Source organism: Columba livia, chromosome 23 (assembly GCF_036013475.1).
Source record: "Columba livia isolate bColLiv1 breed racing homer chromosome 23, bColLiv1.pat.W.v2, whole genome shotgun sequence".
NCBI lineage: Eukaryota > Metazoa > Chordata > Aves > Columbiformes > Columbidae > Columba > Columba livia.
The window spans coordinates 1,396,125-1,416,070 of record NC_088624.1 but is presented as its reverse complement, the minus strand read 5'-3'; the positions used below and the strand labels follow the sequence as shown (position 1 = coordinate 1,416,070).

The 19,946-nt window shown below is 55.5% G+C and overlaps 1 protein-coding gene across 1 annotated transcript in view; it reads right to left on the bottom strand.

Annotated features, from left to right (window-relative positions):
* Positions 1-19,946, bottom strand: part of ZNF385C (zinc finger protein 385C) — a 63,648-nt gene that overhangs the window by 40,296 nt on the left and 3,406 nt on the right. The window contains 1 exon segment of the mRNA XM_065039300.1: positions 5,588-5,836. Coding sequence (XP_064895372.1) covers positions 5,588-5,836 — 249 coding nt within the window.

Below are 19,946 nucleotides of genomic sequence, written 5' to 3'. Positions count from 1 at the left end.
TCACAGCAGGGGGGGGCACTGGGGGAGCTGGGGAGGTCCCTCAAACACAAACTCTCATATAACAGAGCACGACCAGCCCCTGCCTGCCTTCCACAGCAGCACAGGCTCCCATGGGGTCCCCATGTCCCCTCCCGGGGGGCCCCATCCCCTCCCTCTGCTGTAGACCCGGCGATGCTGAAGCTGTCACACCAATTTCTCTGCTCATCTCAAAGCTTTCTGCTCTGCAAACATGCACAGACAGACATTTCAGCGGCTAATTGGGGAAACTGGGATCTCCCCCTTTGCAAGGGGCTGTTATTTCTGTGCGGCGCTGCTGAGCGGGTACGGACAGCACTGGGCAGCCCCAGAGAGGGTCTGGGTACATAATGCCACCAGGGCCCCCCAGTTTAAGAAGGAATTACTGGAGAGAGTCCAGGGAGGGACACAAAGATGCTGAGGGGTCTGGAGCATCTGATGAGAAAAGGCTGAGAGAGCTGGGGCTGTTGAGCTGGAGAAGCTGAGAGGGATCTGATCAACGGGACAAATATCTCAGGGTGGGTGTCAGAGGATGGACCAAACTCTGTTCAGTGGTGCCCAGCGCCAGGGTGATGGGCAACGGGCACAGACTGAAACACAGGAGGCTCCATCTGAACACGAGGAGAAACTCCAAGGCCAGGAAAGTTGGTTTGAGGTGGGTTCGGGGTTTGCACAGACCCTCCTTACACCAGGGATGCCAGGGTGGGGTGTCCTTCCCACGGCCCCCAGCACCCACCATCCCCAGCACCCACCATCCCCAGCACCCACCATCCCTGGCCAAGGGGGTATGAGCTGCTGTCAGTTCAGATCTCGGGAAGCCAGGACAATCCTGCTGCAAAGGAGAGAACTCGCCCTGCTGCACTTCAGCGAGATGCAAACTGACAGGGCCCGGGGACACCGGCACGAGCTGCTCTTTACATCCCGTGACTTTTTTGGGACGCTGGTGGAAAGGCCTTTTTTTGGGAGACAGCAAGGGAGTGAATACCTGAAACGCTCCGGCTCAGCCCATCCTGCAATGGGCAGCCCCTGGGGTCACCCAGGAGAAAACACATGGCAGCAAAGCCTTGTCCCCTGTCCCCAGCCAGCAGTTTACACCAGCACAAAAGCCACCACTCTGCGTGTGGGGGGAGACACAGCAATTTCTGCTCATTCAGCACCAGAACGGGGGGTCCAGCTCCTGGTTGTGGGCACACGAGAACACCAAGAGCCAACAGAGCTCACTTGGGCACCCCCGAGAAACAAAAATCACAGGCACTAATTAAATCACTCCTGACCCAGTTGTATTTGAAGTGGCATCTGCAATATGGAAACATCTTTCATCTGCGGACATCCCGTATCTAATTGCTGCCGCACCACAATTCAACACAACAGAAATCTGCGATTTTCCCTCGCAAGAAAATGCCTAATGAACAATAATTTGTTTGTAAGTTGGGGGGTCTTTCTGGCGCAGAGCTAATAAATTGTAATGATACTGATTATCACATCTGTTTGCCAGCTAAGCTCCTCCGCAGCTTTGCTCTGCGAAGTGCAAGCGATTACAGCCTTTGCAGAAATAACCCAGTGAAGCCAGAGGGGGAACAAGGGAGATCGAGCAGCGTCTGGAAAAACTGCCTTTGATGTAGCTCTAGATGTCAGTGCGAGACAGAGGTTCCAGCTCCAAGGAATATCCCGTCTTTGTCTAACTCAATTGTTTGATTTAACCTATAGTCTTTAAAAAGTAACCCCTCTTCTCCCAAGGCTCCCCCAGCGCTGACACATTGAGACACACATTTGCCCACCCTCCCTGTGTGTTGTGCCAGGCTGAGCCCATCGCCCCAGCAGCGGCTTCGCCAGCACCTGCCCAAGAATCACAGAATCATTTTGGTTGGAAAAGCCCCTCAAGATCATCAAGTCTAAGCATTCCCCCACCCCTGGCACTGCCCCATGTCCTGAGAACCTCATGTCCGTCTGTCCAGCCCTCCAGGGATGGTGACTCCAGCACTGCCCTGGGCAGCCTGTTCCAATGCCCCACAGCCCTTTGGGGAAGAAATTGTTCCCCACATCCAACCTCAACCTCCCCTGGCGCAACTTGAGGCCGTTTCCTCTCAAAGGGCTGCTCCCTCTTCTCAGCAGCAGGGGATGGTTGGATTTGAGGGGGTCAGCACAGGTGACACAGCAGCCACAGCGCTGGCATCACACTCAGTGACCGGTGCAGAGGGGACATGTTCATCACCTCAGCCGGTTCTTGGCCCTAATTTGTGATTCACAGCCACGTGCCCCCACCTCAGGCTCACACCTCAGGAAATGATGCCAGTGACAAAGCTGGAAATGACATTTTCAACCAGGGGAGAAGGTCGCAGGCTGCGGCAGGAGCAGCGTCCTGCACCGGCACCGCATCCCCACGGCCGCGGGGGGGCGGGAGGGGCGGCGAGGCGAGGGGAGCAGATGCATCTGCAATTTCCCCACATAAGCAAATCACAGCCCTGCGCAAGCAGGAGCCAACGTCACCTTGAACACCAGAGCAAAGCGTGCAGGAGGCTGAGAGCGCAGCACAGCCCCGGGGCCACGGCCGCTGGCGAGGTCAGGGACGGTGCAGATGTACAAAGAGCACACTCGCATGCTCCGAGATTCTTTGGCTCAGTAGGAAACGCACCCCTGGACAGCCTCCCGTCGAGCCACAACCGGGTCCGGGGGGAGAACCTGGAAGCTGCAGGCTGGAATTTATGGGCCCTGTTCTCATTAAAATAGCAGGCAATATTTCCATCTGTCAGTAAACGATAAACAGAGCGGCTCCTTTGCATATCCCAGGCCTTGCTTAAATAAAACCACCACCAGGGAGGGCAGGATTTGGCATACGGGTGACCATTGCCATGCTAGGAATTTATGGCTCCAGCCTGGCCCGGCTCTAGCAAGAGCAGGTATTTATACAGACTGATCCCTGGGGTCTGCCAGGGCACTGACCACAGCACCCTCCTGGTTTCAGGGGACAAGCACCCTCCTGACCCAACTGTGAGCCAGGTCCCGTCAGCACTTCCCTGGAAATAGGATGTTCAGCAGGATGGAAAGCGCTGGAAGGGAGCGACGGGTCCAGATTTGCACCCTGGACCCCCCCCAGTGCAGATGTACCAGAAGATACCAGTAAGCCCAGCAATGAGGGCACTGGTGACACCGAGCACGGCCACCTCGGTACCCAGAGAGCATCACACATTGACCACCCATCCCGCAAATGGGGACTGGGGGGGATGGACACAGATTTCACCACCCTGCGACCCGCTGCTGCTTCACTGTTTGCAAAAGCATTGGGGGTTTGTCTGCCAACCCTTCAGATGTTATTAAACAAACATTTCCTGACAAAACTGGGACTGGGCTCCAGAGCAGCCCCTTGGGGGACAGCTCGGCGAGGGGCAGCGGGGGCTCAGGGTGCTGGGAGCGAGGGGCTGGCACCGAATACACTGTTTTACAGGATTCCAGCATTTTCCTGCCCTTTCCCCACCCCCTCAACTTCTCATCACCCTCACACCACATAAAAGCATCAATTAGCTACAAAGCGCTTTGGAGACCTCAGCTCATTAATCCACCTTGTAATTGGTCTGTAAGGAAAGGAGGGCAGTTAACGAGTCGGCTGCTCCCTGCAGCTCAAAGGGGGTCACCCCTGGATTCCCCTCCCCATGGAGCAGGCACAGGGTGCACAGCCCCATCAAAAAGAAATGGGGTCCCAGGGGAAGTGCAGGTTGGGGACACACATCTGCACCAGCCCCGGGAAGCACAAACTCCCTCGTTTTGCTGTTAATACCAAGCAAACCCTTGCAAACGAAGGTCTGCTGGTCATCGCAGGGTGACATTTGTGGGCACGTTTCCCTGCCTTGATGCAGAAGCAAATCTGCAGCAGATTTCCCAGCCAGGGAAATGCCAACCGATGGCACAGAGGGCAAAGCAAAGCGGGGTGCCAGCACCCTGCCAGGCTGATGGATGAAGGGCCAGAAGCACCCAGCCCCTGGCAACAAATGCCAACCCTTCGTGTACCCTCAGAAAGTGTCCTCAGAGAGCAAAGGATATATCTGGGGAAAGAAAACAGGCAGGAAGCCAGAGACTTGGTTAAGCCAAGCTTTGCCCGGCCATGGGAGGATGTGCTCCTTCCTTGTGCTGCAGCCCAACCACTAGTTAATATGCGGCTCTGCACCTCCCAGAGGTGATAACAACATCAAGTGGACATCAAATCTGCCACAGGGATGATGCTGGGCTGCTCTCTTGCCAGCCGTAACAAAACAGAGATGGTTTATAATAATTAGGTGATGAACAGGACCTCCACCGTCCAAACATGGAAACCATCCCCAAGTCATACACAGCAGCCACGGATCACTGTGCTCCCAACATCACATCACCAAGAATACAGACGCAAGCGCTCAGGGGCATCCTGCAAAAGGCACCTTTGCATCCTAGTGCTGCAATGCCCAAGGTCCCACGCACTCAGCCCGTCACCTAAACACTCAGTGGAACAAAACCACGGACCTCAGAGCAGCCTGTTGTCAAGGGCAAGCACCAAGCTGGCTTGGCTGCCACTTCTGTTAAGTGGCTTTTGTGATAAACATCGGGCTCTAAATGTAAAACAAAACCCGCCCTTGTTGCAATGCTGGTGCTTTCCTTCTCACTGGAACAGATTGACCCTGTTAAATGCATCAGGCTTGGATGGCTCGGCTTGTCTGGTTTGTATTAGGGCCCATCAAGTGTCGGTGTCACAGCAACGTCCCCAGTGCTCGCTGGGACCCCATTGAGCTAACAGCAGGTAAGAGGTCCCCTTGCACAAGGGGCTTGGGGCAGTGACCTCCCCTGTGCAAACACACCACACGAGCCCTCCCCAGGCAGCAGGAAAGCAGCAAGATCCCCCAGAACAAGAGGATGATTTGCAAGGATGTTACACATTGAAGGGCCAATGGGATCCAAGGCCACACACACTGCCAGAGTATCCGAGCACAGGGCACAGCAGGTTATCAGGGGATGTCAGCACAGAGCACCCCAACAGAAAAATGCAGGTGAAGTTCCAGAAGATCATAGTTTCCAACAAAACCTCCAACAACATCTGAAAATGTCATCTGAGAGCTTTGTAGTGGTCCATCCCTAACCCTCAGCACTAAGATCTGACCATCATTTTGAGTCAACAACAGCCAAACTCAGCACAGTTACAGGGGACGCACACCACAGGAGGGACAGGGACATGGTGGCACCTGGAAAGCAGGTGGCCAGGAAGCCAGAAGCCAACAGCCACCTCATCCTTGGATGTGCTCATCCCATCTGCATCTATGGAAAGTCATCTCCAGAAACCCAAAAAGATGCTCATGAAGACACAGAGCACCATCAAACACACTTGCACACGGACAGACCCACATGTGTCCATCTGTCCAGTGCAGCACCGTGGGCTCTCAGGCCCCAAAACCACTTGAGGACCAGCAATACCAGTGGGGTGGGGAAGCCCCCAGAGCTCAGACACCAAGAACACAACACATCATTCCCAAACATCCCACAAATCCAGCGAAGCAGCCATTCCCAGAGCAAGGGCAACCTTTGGGCAACCTCAACCTGAGGGATGGGCTCCTACCTTGGGTTGCCGGCATCTTCCCCTTGTTGAGCTGCTTGAGGCGCTTCTGGTGGGACTTGCCGTTGTAGTGGATCTGCGCCTGCGTGGCCGAGTTGAGCTGGATGTTGCAGACCTCGCAGAGGGTGAACGACTGGTGCTTCTTCTCCCGTTTCATGCGCTGCTCGGGCTGGCCTGGCGGGCAGCTGGCTGCCTCCACCAGCCGTACCCCGCTCTCAGGGCTGTGAGACGGGCTCAGGGGTCGCTTCATGCCTGCGGGAGGAAAGACAGACCCGCCGTGAGGACAGAAGGACCGGGTGAGGCAGGAAAACCCAGCACAGGTCCCATGGCTGCGGGGTGCCCAGGCTGCTGGGTGTGGAGGGAGACTGAGCAAAAGCTCAGTGTTTGCATCTCTGCAAGGAGTCGCATTAAGCAAGACGGCATGAGCAGCAGTTCCTAGGAGGTTCCGCTGGAGCAGGGAACAACCCACTTCTCCCAAGTTTCTAGCACCAGATGATACTCCTCGTGTCACTTAACGCCTTTTTTCCTCTCCCGGACAGCCCTGTTGGCCCAAGGCAGAGCCGGGATGGCAACCACCTCCACAGGTGAGAAATTCAACGGGAATTGCGGAACAGCAAGAATTGAAGCGCCCGGAGCGCGGCGGGGGTGGCACCGGGCGCTGCAGCCCCGGCCGCGGCCCCGCGGGGGCGCAGACGCTCCACCATGGATGGGAACGGGGGGTCCCGCTCCGAGGAGGGACCCCAGAAAGTCCCCCCGGGTCTGTCCCCTCGTAACGTGCAGCGAACGCCCGGATCTCAGGGGGTTGTGGCACCTCCGAAGCGCCGGAGCCGTCTTTGCTCCCTTGGAGGTGACAACAAACATCTCCCTGAAAAGTTATATTTAGCAAAAAGTAACAGGAGGTTTTTTCCACGAGCTGCTAATTGAGCCTAAGATGAAAGTCGGGGTGGGGGACAGCCCTGTCTGCACCCCCATCTTCCTTAATTCACAAGCAGAGTGTCACCCCAAGGGATCCCACCACAGCACTTGTCACCATCTCCTGAATTAACATCATTGTTGCTCAGTTTGCACATGGGGATGGGACTAGAACCTGCCCAACATGCTCCAACGTTGAAATGAAAACAAAAACCATCGCCCAGTCCTGAAAGGCTAAAAAGCCTTAAAGTTTGTTTACTAGCAAAAAACCAGCTGATGTTTTTCAAATGAAATCACCTGGACTTGGTGCATGGAGCTGCGCTGCACTGAGAGCAGCAGAGCTGCCCCATCCAACCTGACCACACTGTTTGTGGTCACTCGCCAAAACTCACCGCGATCGATGCCTGATCACACTTGGATGAGCAGGGAGCCCTGCGGGACCCCGGGTAGAGGCCCTTTACCAGAATAACCATTAGCTGAGCAGCCAGAAAGCAGATCTGGGAGATGATCAGCATCAGGAATGTGAACCGGGGCCTCGGGACGCAGCAGGACGCCCAGAGCGCTGGCGGGGACGCGCCAGCAGCGGCAGGTCCCCGGGTGCCCTTTGCATCCTCCCCCTCCCCGGGTATTTTTAAAGCAATTACATCCCGGGATGCAGAGTTAAAATTGGAACATTATGTGGACAAAGTATCCCAAAAGTCTCCCTCGTCTTAAAAAAGGAACTGCTGTTGCTTTGATTAGACTGAGGGTCCCTGTCCGGACTCTTGTCACAGTGTTTAAAAGGTCTCTCCTAATTGCATACACACTTCATTCACTTAATTTCCACTGTGCCTGTTCTGCTTCTCAGGTGTCAGGACCATAAATTTGGCCATTTGTGCCTGGGACAGGTCGCTGCACATGTGAGGACCCACGTCTCCCGGACCGACAGCTGCTTTGGGCTGGATTTCACCTTTTCAGCCAAGCACTGAGGGTCTTTTGGGGGCTGTTACCCCCTTTCACAGGAGCGAAACTGAGGCACAGCGAAGGTTAGGTGACACCCCCCACGTCCCCAAGGTGACTCAGGTGCTCTGAGCCAAACCCAGCATGAAACACAGGGTCACCACACCCTGGCTCCACAGCCCTGTCCCACCCCAGGGGTCCCAATCATGCTTGTGCTCCGGCCCCGTTCTCTTCTCTGAACTCGCTCCAGCACCTCAACCTCTTTCTTGTAGTGAGGAGCTCAAAACTTGCAGTGAGGAGCCCAAAACTTGTAGTGAGGCGACAAACCCCACTTCCCAAGAGCTCAGTGCCCCCAGGTTCCCTTTGCAGGACCCAGGGGACATCCCTGTGTGATCACCAGCTGAGCTTTTGACACAGCCCCACACTGGCACCTTTATTTCACCTCCTAAACGCAAACCAAACTCTCCAGCAACTTTAAATTCTTACACAGGCTCTTCGCCGACATGCTCCATCACCTGGGGACGGGCACATCTTGGTGGCCAGTCCCCTGTGCCACACTTGGCCACCTTCTGCTGAGGAGCCAGGAGCTTGGGGGCGACAGCAGCCCCTACACCCGCAGCGAGGAGTGGGAGGATAGCAGAGGCGATGCCAGCAGCCATCTGCAGCGTGCTGACACATTTACGCACCCTCAGCCTTGCAAAGAAGGAGCTGGAGCTCAGGGCACGTGGCAGAGGTCATGCAGCCACCCGCCTTCCATGCTACAGCCCCCAAAAATCTCCAAATAGCTGCTTTTTAGCACGGAAAATAAGTTTGCGTGCAGAAAATGCTCAGGCTCCCTCCTACCACCAGCACCAGTTTGTGTCCATGGGGGTTTTATTGGATCTGAACGCCAGACCAAACACATGGGGCCTGAACATCCACCCAAGTATTCATATAATAATTAATATAATAAAACCACCTTTGCCACAGCGCTGAAGTGGCACCAAAATTTCTAATCTGAAGATGCACCCCATTCAGCAATGTGGAATCAAGGAAAACACCACCCGAACCTAAAGTTTGGATGAACTTGATAAAAGAGCAAGAAGTCTAAAAACAAAAGAATCTGATTTGAGTTCCCATGACTCTGTATCACCGAACCGGCTTACCGTATCTCTGCTTGAGTGCAGGTAATAGCAAATAAAAGCAACGGAAGTCTAAGAATTAGTAGGAAAGTCTCCACCAACAGCTGTCACAAAACTCACTTAAACCCCTCATGCAACAACCTTATTTGCAGTGGCCCCGTTTGCATTTGCAAGGACCCACAGGAAAGACAGAAAATACCACAAACTCTTACTTGAGTGCGACTCAGATCACAGCATCCCACTACTGGCTCAGTTTGCCTTTTTCTACTGAAATTTGCCGTCACAGCTGATAGCACAACCCCATTAAAATGGGCTTGATTGTGCCAATAGTTATACCACGCTGGGAGGTGTCAGTCTCAGCAGAGGGGCAGTTTGAGTCACAGAGCACCTCTGTGATCCCATCACTGCCATGCATAGAGGCCGGGGGGGGGGGTATTTGCACTAAGGACCTGCAGCTGTGGTCACCCCCCAGGCCCCTTAGGGACCCACAAACCTCTATGGGGCACAGAGGAGCCCAGCTGGGGGGAGGCAACTGTGATTTCCAGCCCACCCTCCCATTTGGGTTCAGGATGAAGTTACACCAAAGAGGCAGCACCTGGTGCCCCAGCTCAGTGTGGGGAGGCTCTTACCTGGTCACCGAGCCCTGTCCTTTGCTGCCACCAAGCCCGGTCCTGCCCGTGTGCCGTGGCCGTCAGAGCACCACAGATACCCCTACGCCCGGAGAGTTTCCGACACTTGTCTCATATTTCAAGGGAGCACTTCAAATGCGGTTCGGTCGCCACTAAATCAGCCCTCATCAGCAGCCTGCAGCCGGGAGCCGGGGCGAGGACGAGCGGGGTGCCTGCAGCTCAGCAAAGTTTCCAAAGAGTCCCAGTGTCATGCGGGGAAGCCGGTGCCAGCTGGCAGGACGAGCTGCCGTGAGCCAAAAGAGGGCGAATGCACCTGCCGCCCGCCCCGGAGGGGAGCGGGGAGACGGGGGAGCTCCCGCTGAGGTCGGACCCAAAAAGTTCCCCATGCAGCTTCATAAAGAGGCACTGGGAGAGGGATGTGAAGGCAACCGGCCCCGGGTGCGGGGAGCAGACGGGTGTGTAGCCCCCCGGGGATGGAGGTGGCCCAGGAGACCTGCTACAGCATCAGGAGATGCTCCGGTGTGCCAGATGAAGAGCTGAGCAGACGGACCACAGATTTCAAAGAGCCCTGGCCATGCCCGCATCGCTTTCAGCATTTCATAATACACCAAACCAGCCCTCTCTGCCCCCCCCAAACTCTGACATATGTTCCGCTAATGCCCGAGCAAGGAGCTTTCTAGGATCAGTGCATAAACCACCCGTTGTCAGAGCAAGGATTAGTGCGAGCCAGCCCCTCCTAAAGAGCTCAGGGCTGCGTGGTGGCTCCTGGCATAGGGACCAGGGGGCTCAGACCATCCTTAAACCTCAGAATTGATCCCTCCAAACACTCAGGTTGGGTTTTGCCCTCAGATGTCCCCCCAGGGTCCTTCTTATCCCTGCTGAAGGGCAGTGGGGCATCCTGCAGCTCCCGGGCATGCAGAGGGCATTGCACGGGCACAGCGATGCTGCTGTGCGTGTCCTCTGGTTTGCACACCAGAGATCATCGACACCGCAGGGCTGCGTGTCCCCTGAATCAGCAGATCTCAGCCCTGCTCCCGAACAGCCAGGACAGCTAAAACCCGAACCGAAGGAGACGCTGCGGAGGGAACAACGCTGCTTTCCTGCAGCGATGCAGAGAACCTGCCCATCCGCCCCAGGAACCAAACCCCGGGAAGTGCCTCGGTTCCCACCCCAGGGTCCCGCAACCCCTCAGTTTCTCACAAGTTGATTAATCAGCTTCAGCAGGCACCAAACGAGAGAGAAAATGCAGGGCAGGCAGGACACATGGGCTGCGTCTTTTTAGAATGATAGATGAGATGGCTCTGGTGCAGGGAGCTCGTTGTCCTGGGCACACACCCAACCGGCCCCATTGCACCCCAGGGTGGGCTCCCAGCAGGACCCACCGCTCCCGCCCCAGCAGAGGGAAGAGAAAGCAAAGCAAAGCGAGGCGGGGAGGCTGATATTTTGTCCCCAGGGGTTCAGCTGTAAATGTTTGCCCAGCGTAAGGGAGCAGCGGGAGAGGAAAGATTGAGGCGCCAGCGATTCATCATCCTGCCCGGCTGCTGTTCCCCCTCCCGGCTCAGCAACACCCGTCACGGCACTCGCAGGATCACCAAATCCTTCGGGCTTCTTGTGATCAGCACAGAGATGAGGGCAGAGCCACCTACTACAAACCCACGGCACGCTGAGACGGCGCCTGCGGCTGTCACGTCCCCACCACCCACACGTGTCCCGTGGGGACACCCACCCACCACAACTTACAGCAAATAGACGAGCACCCAGTACTGACCCACAGCAAACGTGGGCAGGGGCTCCCCCCACTCCCACATCTAGTTCAGAAGCTTTTTGGGGCAGAAATAGGCTTTTAAGCATGTTTGTGGGTAGCTGCTGACGACCGCAGGAGATCTCCAATTGAAGTCAGAGCTCTTGCAAGCTACTCTGTTACAACCTAAATTAAATATTTCATGGTGCTAAGCAAGTGACATTTGAAATGCAGTCATTGCAGGGGTATCAGATAAAGATATTTGCAACAGGATCTGTTTAAATCCATGTAACGCTTTGCGTCGGTCCAGCAAAACAAGCCCAGGGCTTTATTAAAATCAAAGTTCTCAATCACCTGATCTCCTGGAGGAGGCTCTGGAGCCCACACAGTGCAGCTCAAGTGATTCGGAGGGCAGAGAATAAGCTGAGCCCTACTGACCCATTAGTCTGCCATTAAAACACAGCTTTGATAGATATTTTTATTAAAAACTTAAGGCTAGCAAGAGAGTTTGCGTCACTTCTGCCTCCTGAACCTTCCACGACCACCCACCCCAGGACTGAAATCCACACAGGTAAAGGCTGGAGGAGGATTTTCTGCAGACGTGACACACAGTCCAGACAGCAGGATTTGGCTTAATGGTGAGCACGAGTTCAGTGACAAATCTGGGGTACATTTATTTACCGCTCTGAAGTTCCCAAACCTCCCGACTGCCGGCAAGAGCTCGAAAAAGCATCTTGAGCTGAAAGGCAGCTGACAAGTCAAAAGAGCCCCAAATTTATTGTTTTCTTAGAATTCAGAGTGGGAGGAAGGAAAATGGGACGACCCATGATTTTTTAATGCCTGCAGTTGGCAGTTCCATATTTAATGTGACAGCATCCCTTTAAGAAAAATATGTTCACACGCAGGAAAGAAAATAAATTGGCGAAGCAATTTGCTTTCAAGCCAGCCTGACAATTCCCCACACAAGCACTTTACCGCAGCCTTGGTTGGCCGCAGTGGCCGGCGCTCCGTGCTGGGCAGCGTATCATCTAAGAGTTTAAGGATGCTTCACTGGTTGACAAGCCCATCTGCTAACACTGGAAGCAGTAATTTATCCTGGAGACGGTACAAAGGAAGAGTGGAAGAAATAATTCATTGTGTGTGAGATGATGAGGAGACACGTTGTCATGTTATCACGCTGACAACCCCACAATACAAACAGGGATGCTTGTTACGGAGTCTGAACCCAGCGTGATCAAAAGGGTTTCTTCATTTGAGGTAGGAAGGGAAGAAGAAAAAAGAAGGAAGAAAGGAAAAGGAGAGATAAATCAAAGGCTGTGCTTACCATTTCTTCTGAAAGAAACTTGTGAGGAATGTTTTCTGCAGAGCAATTAGGGAGCGGGATCTGAGGCTGTATGGGCTGGACCCCTGGGGGCTGCTGCCATCGTCCTTGGGGCTGCGGAGCATCAGCCCCTGCGTGGGGCTTTGGGACCCGCTTGGGGGACACGGCCGAGCTGGCAACGCCAGCGGGCAGGCTGGGTCTGAGGCTAAGACTGGGTCTAAGGAAGGCAAAGCACAACAGTATCGGAGCCACAGGAAGGAGAGGAGCCAGAAACTGGGGTCCAAACCCATCCCTCACTTCTGCATCCCCCCTGGTCTCCCACGGGAGCTAGACAGGGACCGCACAGCCAGCGCTTGCTGCTTCAGACGAGCCACAGCAATCCCTCCACCTGCAGAGCGTTCTGGCACTATTCTATTTGTTTACAGACATTTTGGAGGCGCTTCCCAAACCCCCTCCCAACCCACACTGGATCCTGCCACTTGTCAGCCCCTCGAGCCCCAGCCTGCTCAGGGTGGTCCCACATGCCGGGGGTGACACAGCACGGTGGTGGCAGCAAGGACCAGGAGATGCTGCTGAGGGGTCCCCCAAGAGGGATGTGCATTCCAGGGTCCCTTCATGGACCTAAACTGCAGGAGTGCTGACCTTAAGCCTCAGCTTAAGCCTTAAAACTCCGACTTGTCTGTGGGAAGCCATCATTGACAGGCAGGGAGATTAAACAGGACAGATGATAATTAATTGTCCATGTCTTTCAGTGTCTCCTGGAGTTGGACTAATGAAGTTATACATTACTCACTGCCTGCAAGACAGAAGGAGAAGAGTTTTAGAGCTGGGCTTTAATCAGTTCACTGATAAGCGTGGCCTGAATTAGTCACCTCTTTGGTTTCTTTGGTTCTCTCCAAGCTCGGCAGCCCGTGCCGAGGACTCGCTCCCCCGCTTGTGCAGCGCCAGGACGGAGCTGCAGGAACCCAGTCGCTGCAGCCTGAGCATCCTTTGCTGTAGCAGAGGTCGCCGGTGTCAGGAGACAAGCACGTGTGTGCCATTAAACTGAGGAACCTTTGCTCCGAGAAAGCCAGAAAGCAGCAAGTGTTGGTCGGCAGTGCAGGTGGCAGCTCTAATATTTATTTGGGCAGCGCCATTAACGTTATTTAATGAGCTCTAGTGGGTCAGCTTTCCTGTTTGAAAGGAATTCGTAAATGGACTCATGAAAAGTTACTTGTCTCCCTGCCATGGAAAACACGTGGACGTGGGCTGCGAGCAGAACCGTGGCCGCTACGTGCTGCAGGCGGCTCCGGGCAGGTTTGTAACAGCAAAACAGGTGGGTTCTACGTCAGCAGAACATGCAGGTTCCACCTCAGGCTCAACTGGTGCAAGAGGGACTCGTGATGGGACTTGGTGACATCTTGCCTCTGCCCTTTCCGGCTGCAGTTCTGCACCCACACTGCAACACCGCGCCAAACGGGGAGGATCTCCCTCCTCTGCTGCTCACCTGCCTCCCGCACCGCCCTGTCCCCGCAGGGCCTGCCTGTCACCTGGGCACAGAGGGGACAACTCACATCAACCCAAAGCTACAAACATGCTGAGGGGTCTGGAACATCTTTATGATGAGGAAAGGCTGAGAGAGCTGGGGCTGTTGAGCTGGAGAAGCTGAGAGGGATGTGATCAATGGGATCAATATCTTCCCTTTGCAGTGCCAGAGCCTGGCCCAGGCTGCCCAGAGCGGGTGTGGAGTCTCCTTCTCTGAGACATTCAAACCCCCTGGACCCACCTGTGTGATCTGCTCTGTGACCCTGCGTGAGCAGGTGGGGCTGGGGATCTACAGGAATCCCTTTAACCACAACCATCCCATAATTCTGTGAGCACCACGCACAGCCGATGAGCAGCACAGAAGCCATGGCTGTATGGGAGGCCGGACGTCCCCAGGGTGAAGCTCGGGAGCTGCAGTTCCTCCAGCCAGGGGTGACACACAACTCTGTGCTCGCCACTGCCCGCCAGCGAATTCAGCTGATGGGAAACACAGTGGTGAGGTGGCCCCAGGCAAGAGGTGCTGGCAAGTCCACCTCCGGGGATGCACAACTACCAGACAACGCAGCCCATCCATGCCAAGGCTCCGAGCGTGTCCATGCGTGGGCACGGTGCCATCCGTGCAACCGGGACCGGGGGAGGCAGCCAAGGCACGGTCCTGCAGCTGCCTCAGGGACATGCGCTGGGGTCAGCATCCCACCGGGAACCACGGCAGCCAGAGCTCACCGGCGCCAGCGTGGCTCCCAGGCGGACGGGAGCCAAGAGGGGCAGCACGTGCTCCAAACAGGGAACGGGGAGCGAGCTCCTCCTTTTGTCCCCAGCACACGTGCACCCACGCTGGCTGCAGCCCCGCGCGTTGCAAAGATGCAGCTGGAGCGTTGCTGCGTGCCAGCTCAGCACCAGGCAGCCAGCCACAGCGCCCGCATCCTGCGCCCATCCCGGCGAGCCCAGCGCTGCCCCGGCACCCACCGCCGCCACCCGGGACCCACGGTGCGTGGGGACACGAGCGGAGGATGGCGGCAAAAGGCTCCTCGGTGCTGGCAGCTGGCGAGAGGCGGAGGCGTTGCTGTTAGGAAAACATGCGAGGGCTGTGTCTGAAAACATTGCGAGGAGCCAGCTACATAAATAGGCTCTTTGTGGCTCTTTCCTGCTCTGAGACGGGGCCTTTCACATGTGCCTGGCTCCTGCACAGCAAGGTTACTTGGCTAAAATTGCTCTTGGTTTTGGGCGTGGGGAGGGATAGGGGAGGCACCGGTAGCTGGGGAGACTGAGGCACAGCTCTCAGCACAGCCCCACCACATTGGTACCCACCCAGGATGGGACAAAAACCAGTTTGGGGTAGGGCAGAGGACAGCAGCAATGGGGACAGCCAGATCCAGTGCTGAGCGAGCCGGATGGGCATCTGAGATGCCACACGATATCTGGCCAGGAGCATCCTGTGCCTGTCCTGGGGCATCCAGGACACCCCCTGTGCCAGCTGGTCCCCGCTAACACAGGTGACACCAGACAAGTGGATTAAGGGCCCATCCATAGCCCAATCCCATACTGTTTTGCACCAAACCCCCTGCTCCATGCACACACAGACATGATTTGCAATCTCAGGGCTATCCTGCAGCTCCCAGCTCCTTTCTCCCATGTAGCAATCACCACCCTGTGCGCTCCCTGGAAATGGGGATGTGCAGGGATCTATTTGTGTCTGGAGGCTCCAACAACATGACACTCAGTCCCCAGCGGTGCAGGGCAGCAGCCCCACCAGCATCCATCCCTCTGCATTTGCAGTTGCAAACATCTTGACACCTGAGCAATAATCTCTCTTTCCTCATCTGAGATGCTTTGGCACAAACGGCAAAGCAAAGCACACCGAGGTCCCCCAGGAGACGGTGCTGCTGGCACCAGCATAAGGGGACAAAGAGGGGACTGGGAAGTGACGGGGGAAGCTGATGGCCATACACCTTTGTACGTGGTGCCACACCAGCACCCCATAGAAAAGCAGCCCATGGCCCCAAGGAGGAGCTGCGATGCCCATGGAGAGGGGCAGGGACCAGGGCACAGTGTCACAGGACACGTCCAGCAGCTGCCACCACCTCTGCAGGGAGCACACCTCAGCGCCGCAGCACGCCAGCACTAATAATCAATTAGTTTGTTACAGAGTTGTCATTAATTGAGCACCTCCGGTGGCCGCAGAGCCCGATGATCCATCTGGTGCCAGAAGCCGCGCGTGCACCAGCACCACTTTATTTCTCTTCAGCCACATCTATTTAACACAATTACAATTCAGCTGATGCCCCCTCAGCGGCAAAAAGTCCCCCCAGCGTGGGAAAGCTGGTGACTAAAGCAGCGGCTGAATGATTAGTGACTCAGTGGGTAATTTTGCTCATCTCATGGCTGTTTTTAGCACGGGGCGGACAGAGCTCACACGACAAACCCTCGCCCAGCACCCTCACTGCTCCGTCCCCCTTCCCCAGGCATCCCAGCACTGTGGTCCCCACCCGGGGCTGCGGAGCTTTCGAAGACAAGCACCTGCTCGACACTGTTCTCCTCCAGAAAACAAGCTTTGCCAGAAGAAATCAGACACCGCTGACAAGAGCTTTGGCCTTTTCTTAAGTTGCCTTTCAATATTTTCTTTTAAGACCTGGGAAAAGGAAAGGGGAGCGCGACAGTCCCAGCAGTGGGAGGCGCAGGCAGTTCATGCCACACCGGAGCTGACCCGGCAGCGGGTTTGTCGAGAGCAAAGCACTGAGCTCTTGTCTTAGCGGTAGCTGCTGTTTGAAAACACCAGGTGCAGGATGAATTAACCAGCTCTCCGAGCTGGAATTCTGCTGTGGAACAAGGCAACACCGGGGTGAGGGGAGAACCTCTGTCCGTGCCACCGGGGGCACCAGCCCTGCCCAGGCTGGACCAGCAGCATCTCAGCAGGCTGGGGACAGTGGCAGGGACGTATCATGAATTTCTTGTCACCTTTACAGACAGGGCAGCCACAGCACATCAGCAACGGCACATCGCGGTGGCTCAGTGCCCGGCGGTGCTGACCCAGCTCCTGCTGCTTCCAGACCTCTGGGTGACCAGTGCCAGAGCAAAGGGTGACGGCCACATCCTTGGCGCTGTCACCGCACCTGCACCGATCCACCTCCATCCCGCCTCAGCCACCCCCAGAGCCCAAATGCCACCTCCCTGACAAAGGGACGCTGGCAGGTGGTCCCTGCACCAGTGTGACCAGTACAAGGTGGAGCGGCTGGTGTTGATGGCAGAGGGTCACCCAGCATCACCAAACGCTCTCATGGGCTGGACCAACACCACCCCAAGCAGCCCAGCCACGGGGAGACGGGGAATCGCTGCCTCCCTAAAGTGGCTTTGTTCTCACTCCCTCTTCAATGATTTCCCAGCTGCTTCCCCATTTGAGCTGATAATGGGACCTCACTATCTATCTGGGTTTGAGAGCTGCTTGCCTTGTTCAAGCTGAAGGAAATCAATTCCCCTCTCACTCAAGTCTTTCCCAGACAGATGAACTGAAGATCGCGCCTGCCTGAGCAAAATACTTATTCGGTCCGGGAACAGATTTACTTTTGAACCTTCTATAAATACAGCTGAGGGCACCGATTTAATCCCTTACCAGAAGACCTAATTTTATTTGGTGGTTTCTGTTTGAAAAGAAATCCTCCCTTTTCTAATGCCTTGTCAGCAGGTGAAAAAAGGGCAGAAATGTTGGCACCCGCCTCAATAACGGGCAAAGGGCTCCAGGCTGTCGCCATGTGTGCCCCTGTATGGTCCCATAAACGGACCAGTGACCACCGTCACAGGCACGACCCCCCGTCCGAGCGAACCCCATGGACGGCTTCTCCGAAGGCACAACGCGCCCTACGCCGTGACTGGCTCACTGATTTGACACACTTATTAAATTGCTATTGTGCCTGTTGGTTAATTACCTCCTCTGGAAACCGGAGAGGACAGAAATTTGACATTGAACAGTGAAAATCTGCAGCCCTGCAGATGTTTGCCGGGTCTGGGGTGCCCAGTGAGGCTGGAGGGCAATGGGGGGACCTGAAGGGTGGTGGCTGATGTAACATCGCTCCCTCCCTGCCCTTCCAGCCATATCCCCCTCACCCAAAAGCTGCTGCCACCCTGTTCCCCAGTGGGATGGGGGTCCAGGAGCCCCGGTGAACCCCCCTCGCCCCATCGTGGGGTGTCAGAGCTGCCCTTCCCGCACCCCGCGCTGCTGGAGCGCAGATTAAGCTGGGTGCGCTTTAATCCTCTCAAGCCCTTTCGTAACAGCCCTCAAAACAAAACAAAAAAAAAGCCCAGAGAGTTCCTAATACTTCTTGAAAATGTGGAGTTGGGATATTTATAGGCTGTGCCTTTGCGTGCGATGAAGTGATGCCAGAGATGGGCAGGAGGGCTCCGCTGCCGGGGGGACCCGCTCTGTGCCGCTCCCCCAGCTCACAACAAGCTTCCCTTGTTTGGGATGTTTCTTTTCCTAAAAACATTTCAGGGCTTGTCAGAAAAGCCTCCAAAGCCCAGCGCACAGACGGGCTCTGTGCTGAGGTGCCTCCGCGCTTCAAAGGAATGCAAAGCAGCGGCGCTCCCGACCAAAATAAACAGCCACGGTGCCGGCATCCGCCACGGCACCGGCATCTGTCCCAGGGAGGGCGAGGGGACCAGGTGACAAACAGTGATGGGGAAGCAGCACTTCAAAAATAAACACAGAAACACAACCCCACCTGGGCTGCGGGTGTTGCTCTTCCTATAATAATAAACGCCCAGGCCCTCCCCAAAGGCTGCTCGGCTTCGCTCTCCGGGTATGTGACACAAGGTTCCCTGTGACAAGGAGCAGAAATCCCGGGTCGCTGGTCCCATATCTCTCCTGCTCCACCAGATAAAGGTGAAAAAATAACCCCAAAAAGCTCTTGGCCCTTTGTCACATGGTTTTACAAGGAGGTGAGCTGCTGCTCCCCCTGGTTCTTCTCCCAGCTCAAAGGCACCAGAGGTCCCAGAGAAGTGGGAGGTGAAAGGAAGATGAGAATCAGCCTCTGATGCTACACTGGCAAAACCCAGCCCGCTTTCAGCAGCTCCTTCACCCCCACCGATGCGGGGCAAGAGTCAGCGACCAGACAGCAGAGCCAGAAACACCCAAACTGGAGATAAAGCATCTGTCCCGAACCCCCGGTAACGTCCCCGCGCAACCCGCTCTGGTGACCCTGCGCGAGCAGGGGTTGGGTTGGGGATCTCCAGAGGTCCCTGCGCCCCCAACCACCCCGTGACTCAGTGGAGTATGAAATAGCAGCCTGGCCTCAAAGCCAAGCCGAGCGAAACCCAGATTGCTTTAATTCCTCCAGGATCAAAGCTGTTGGCCAAAGGAGCCCAGCGTGTCACTGCAGGAGGGGACACGGACACCCTGTCACCCTGTCTCTGCTGCTTTTGAGGAGATTCACGCAGCCGGAGCAGCACCCGTCTCCAGGCAGATACAGGCACGGATTAGGACTTAACCTCAAAATGTTTCCTTTGCAATTTCCAAGTGATCTTCCTTATCAACTAATTAAAAAATTTCCATAATTAGGCCAGGGGAAAGTCACGACTCAGTAACGTTCCCATTTCAAAGCGGCACAGATCTGTTCCGCATCAAGGGCTCGGAGCCTCCTGCCCCCCAGCCCATCCATGGGGGTCCCCACGTTGCTCCATCGCCCTGAAACAGGAGCCCATGGCCACCACTGGCCCCTCTCCCTGGGACTCATTCTGGCGAAAAGGCTGTTTGCAGTGCAGAGGGAGAAAAGTGATGGGTTTTGTTTAAGTATATCTATATATACAATTATAACAGCCCTCTGACAGCGGGAAGACCCTTCTCCGCCTTCAGGTCTGGGGTGCTCAGCCTCAGCTCCAGCCAGGTTGGGCACAGCCACAGTTTGGCCACCAAAAAACATTGTCAGTCCTCCAAAAGACACAATTCTGCCACAGTTTGGCCCGTGCCTGCAGAGTGGCTCGAGGCTTCTTAAATACCCACGTTCCCTTTTACGACTCGCAACTAAATTGTTGTGGTTCCAATAAAAAATGAGCCCTTGTTCCCATGCAGAGCAGCCTGGATTTCCTTGAGAGCACAGATATAATTCTTGACAGGGCCTTCCCGACACATCCATTATGACACTATTTTGGAGGCAATCTCAGAACGTCAGACTAAGAAACAGCCTTC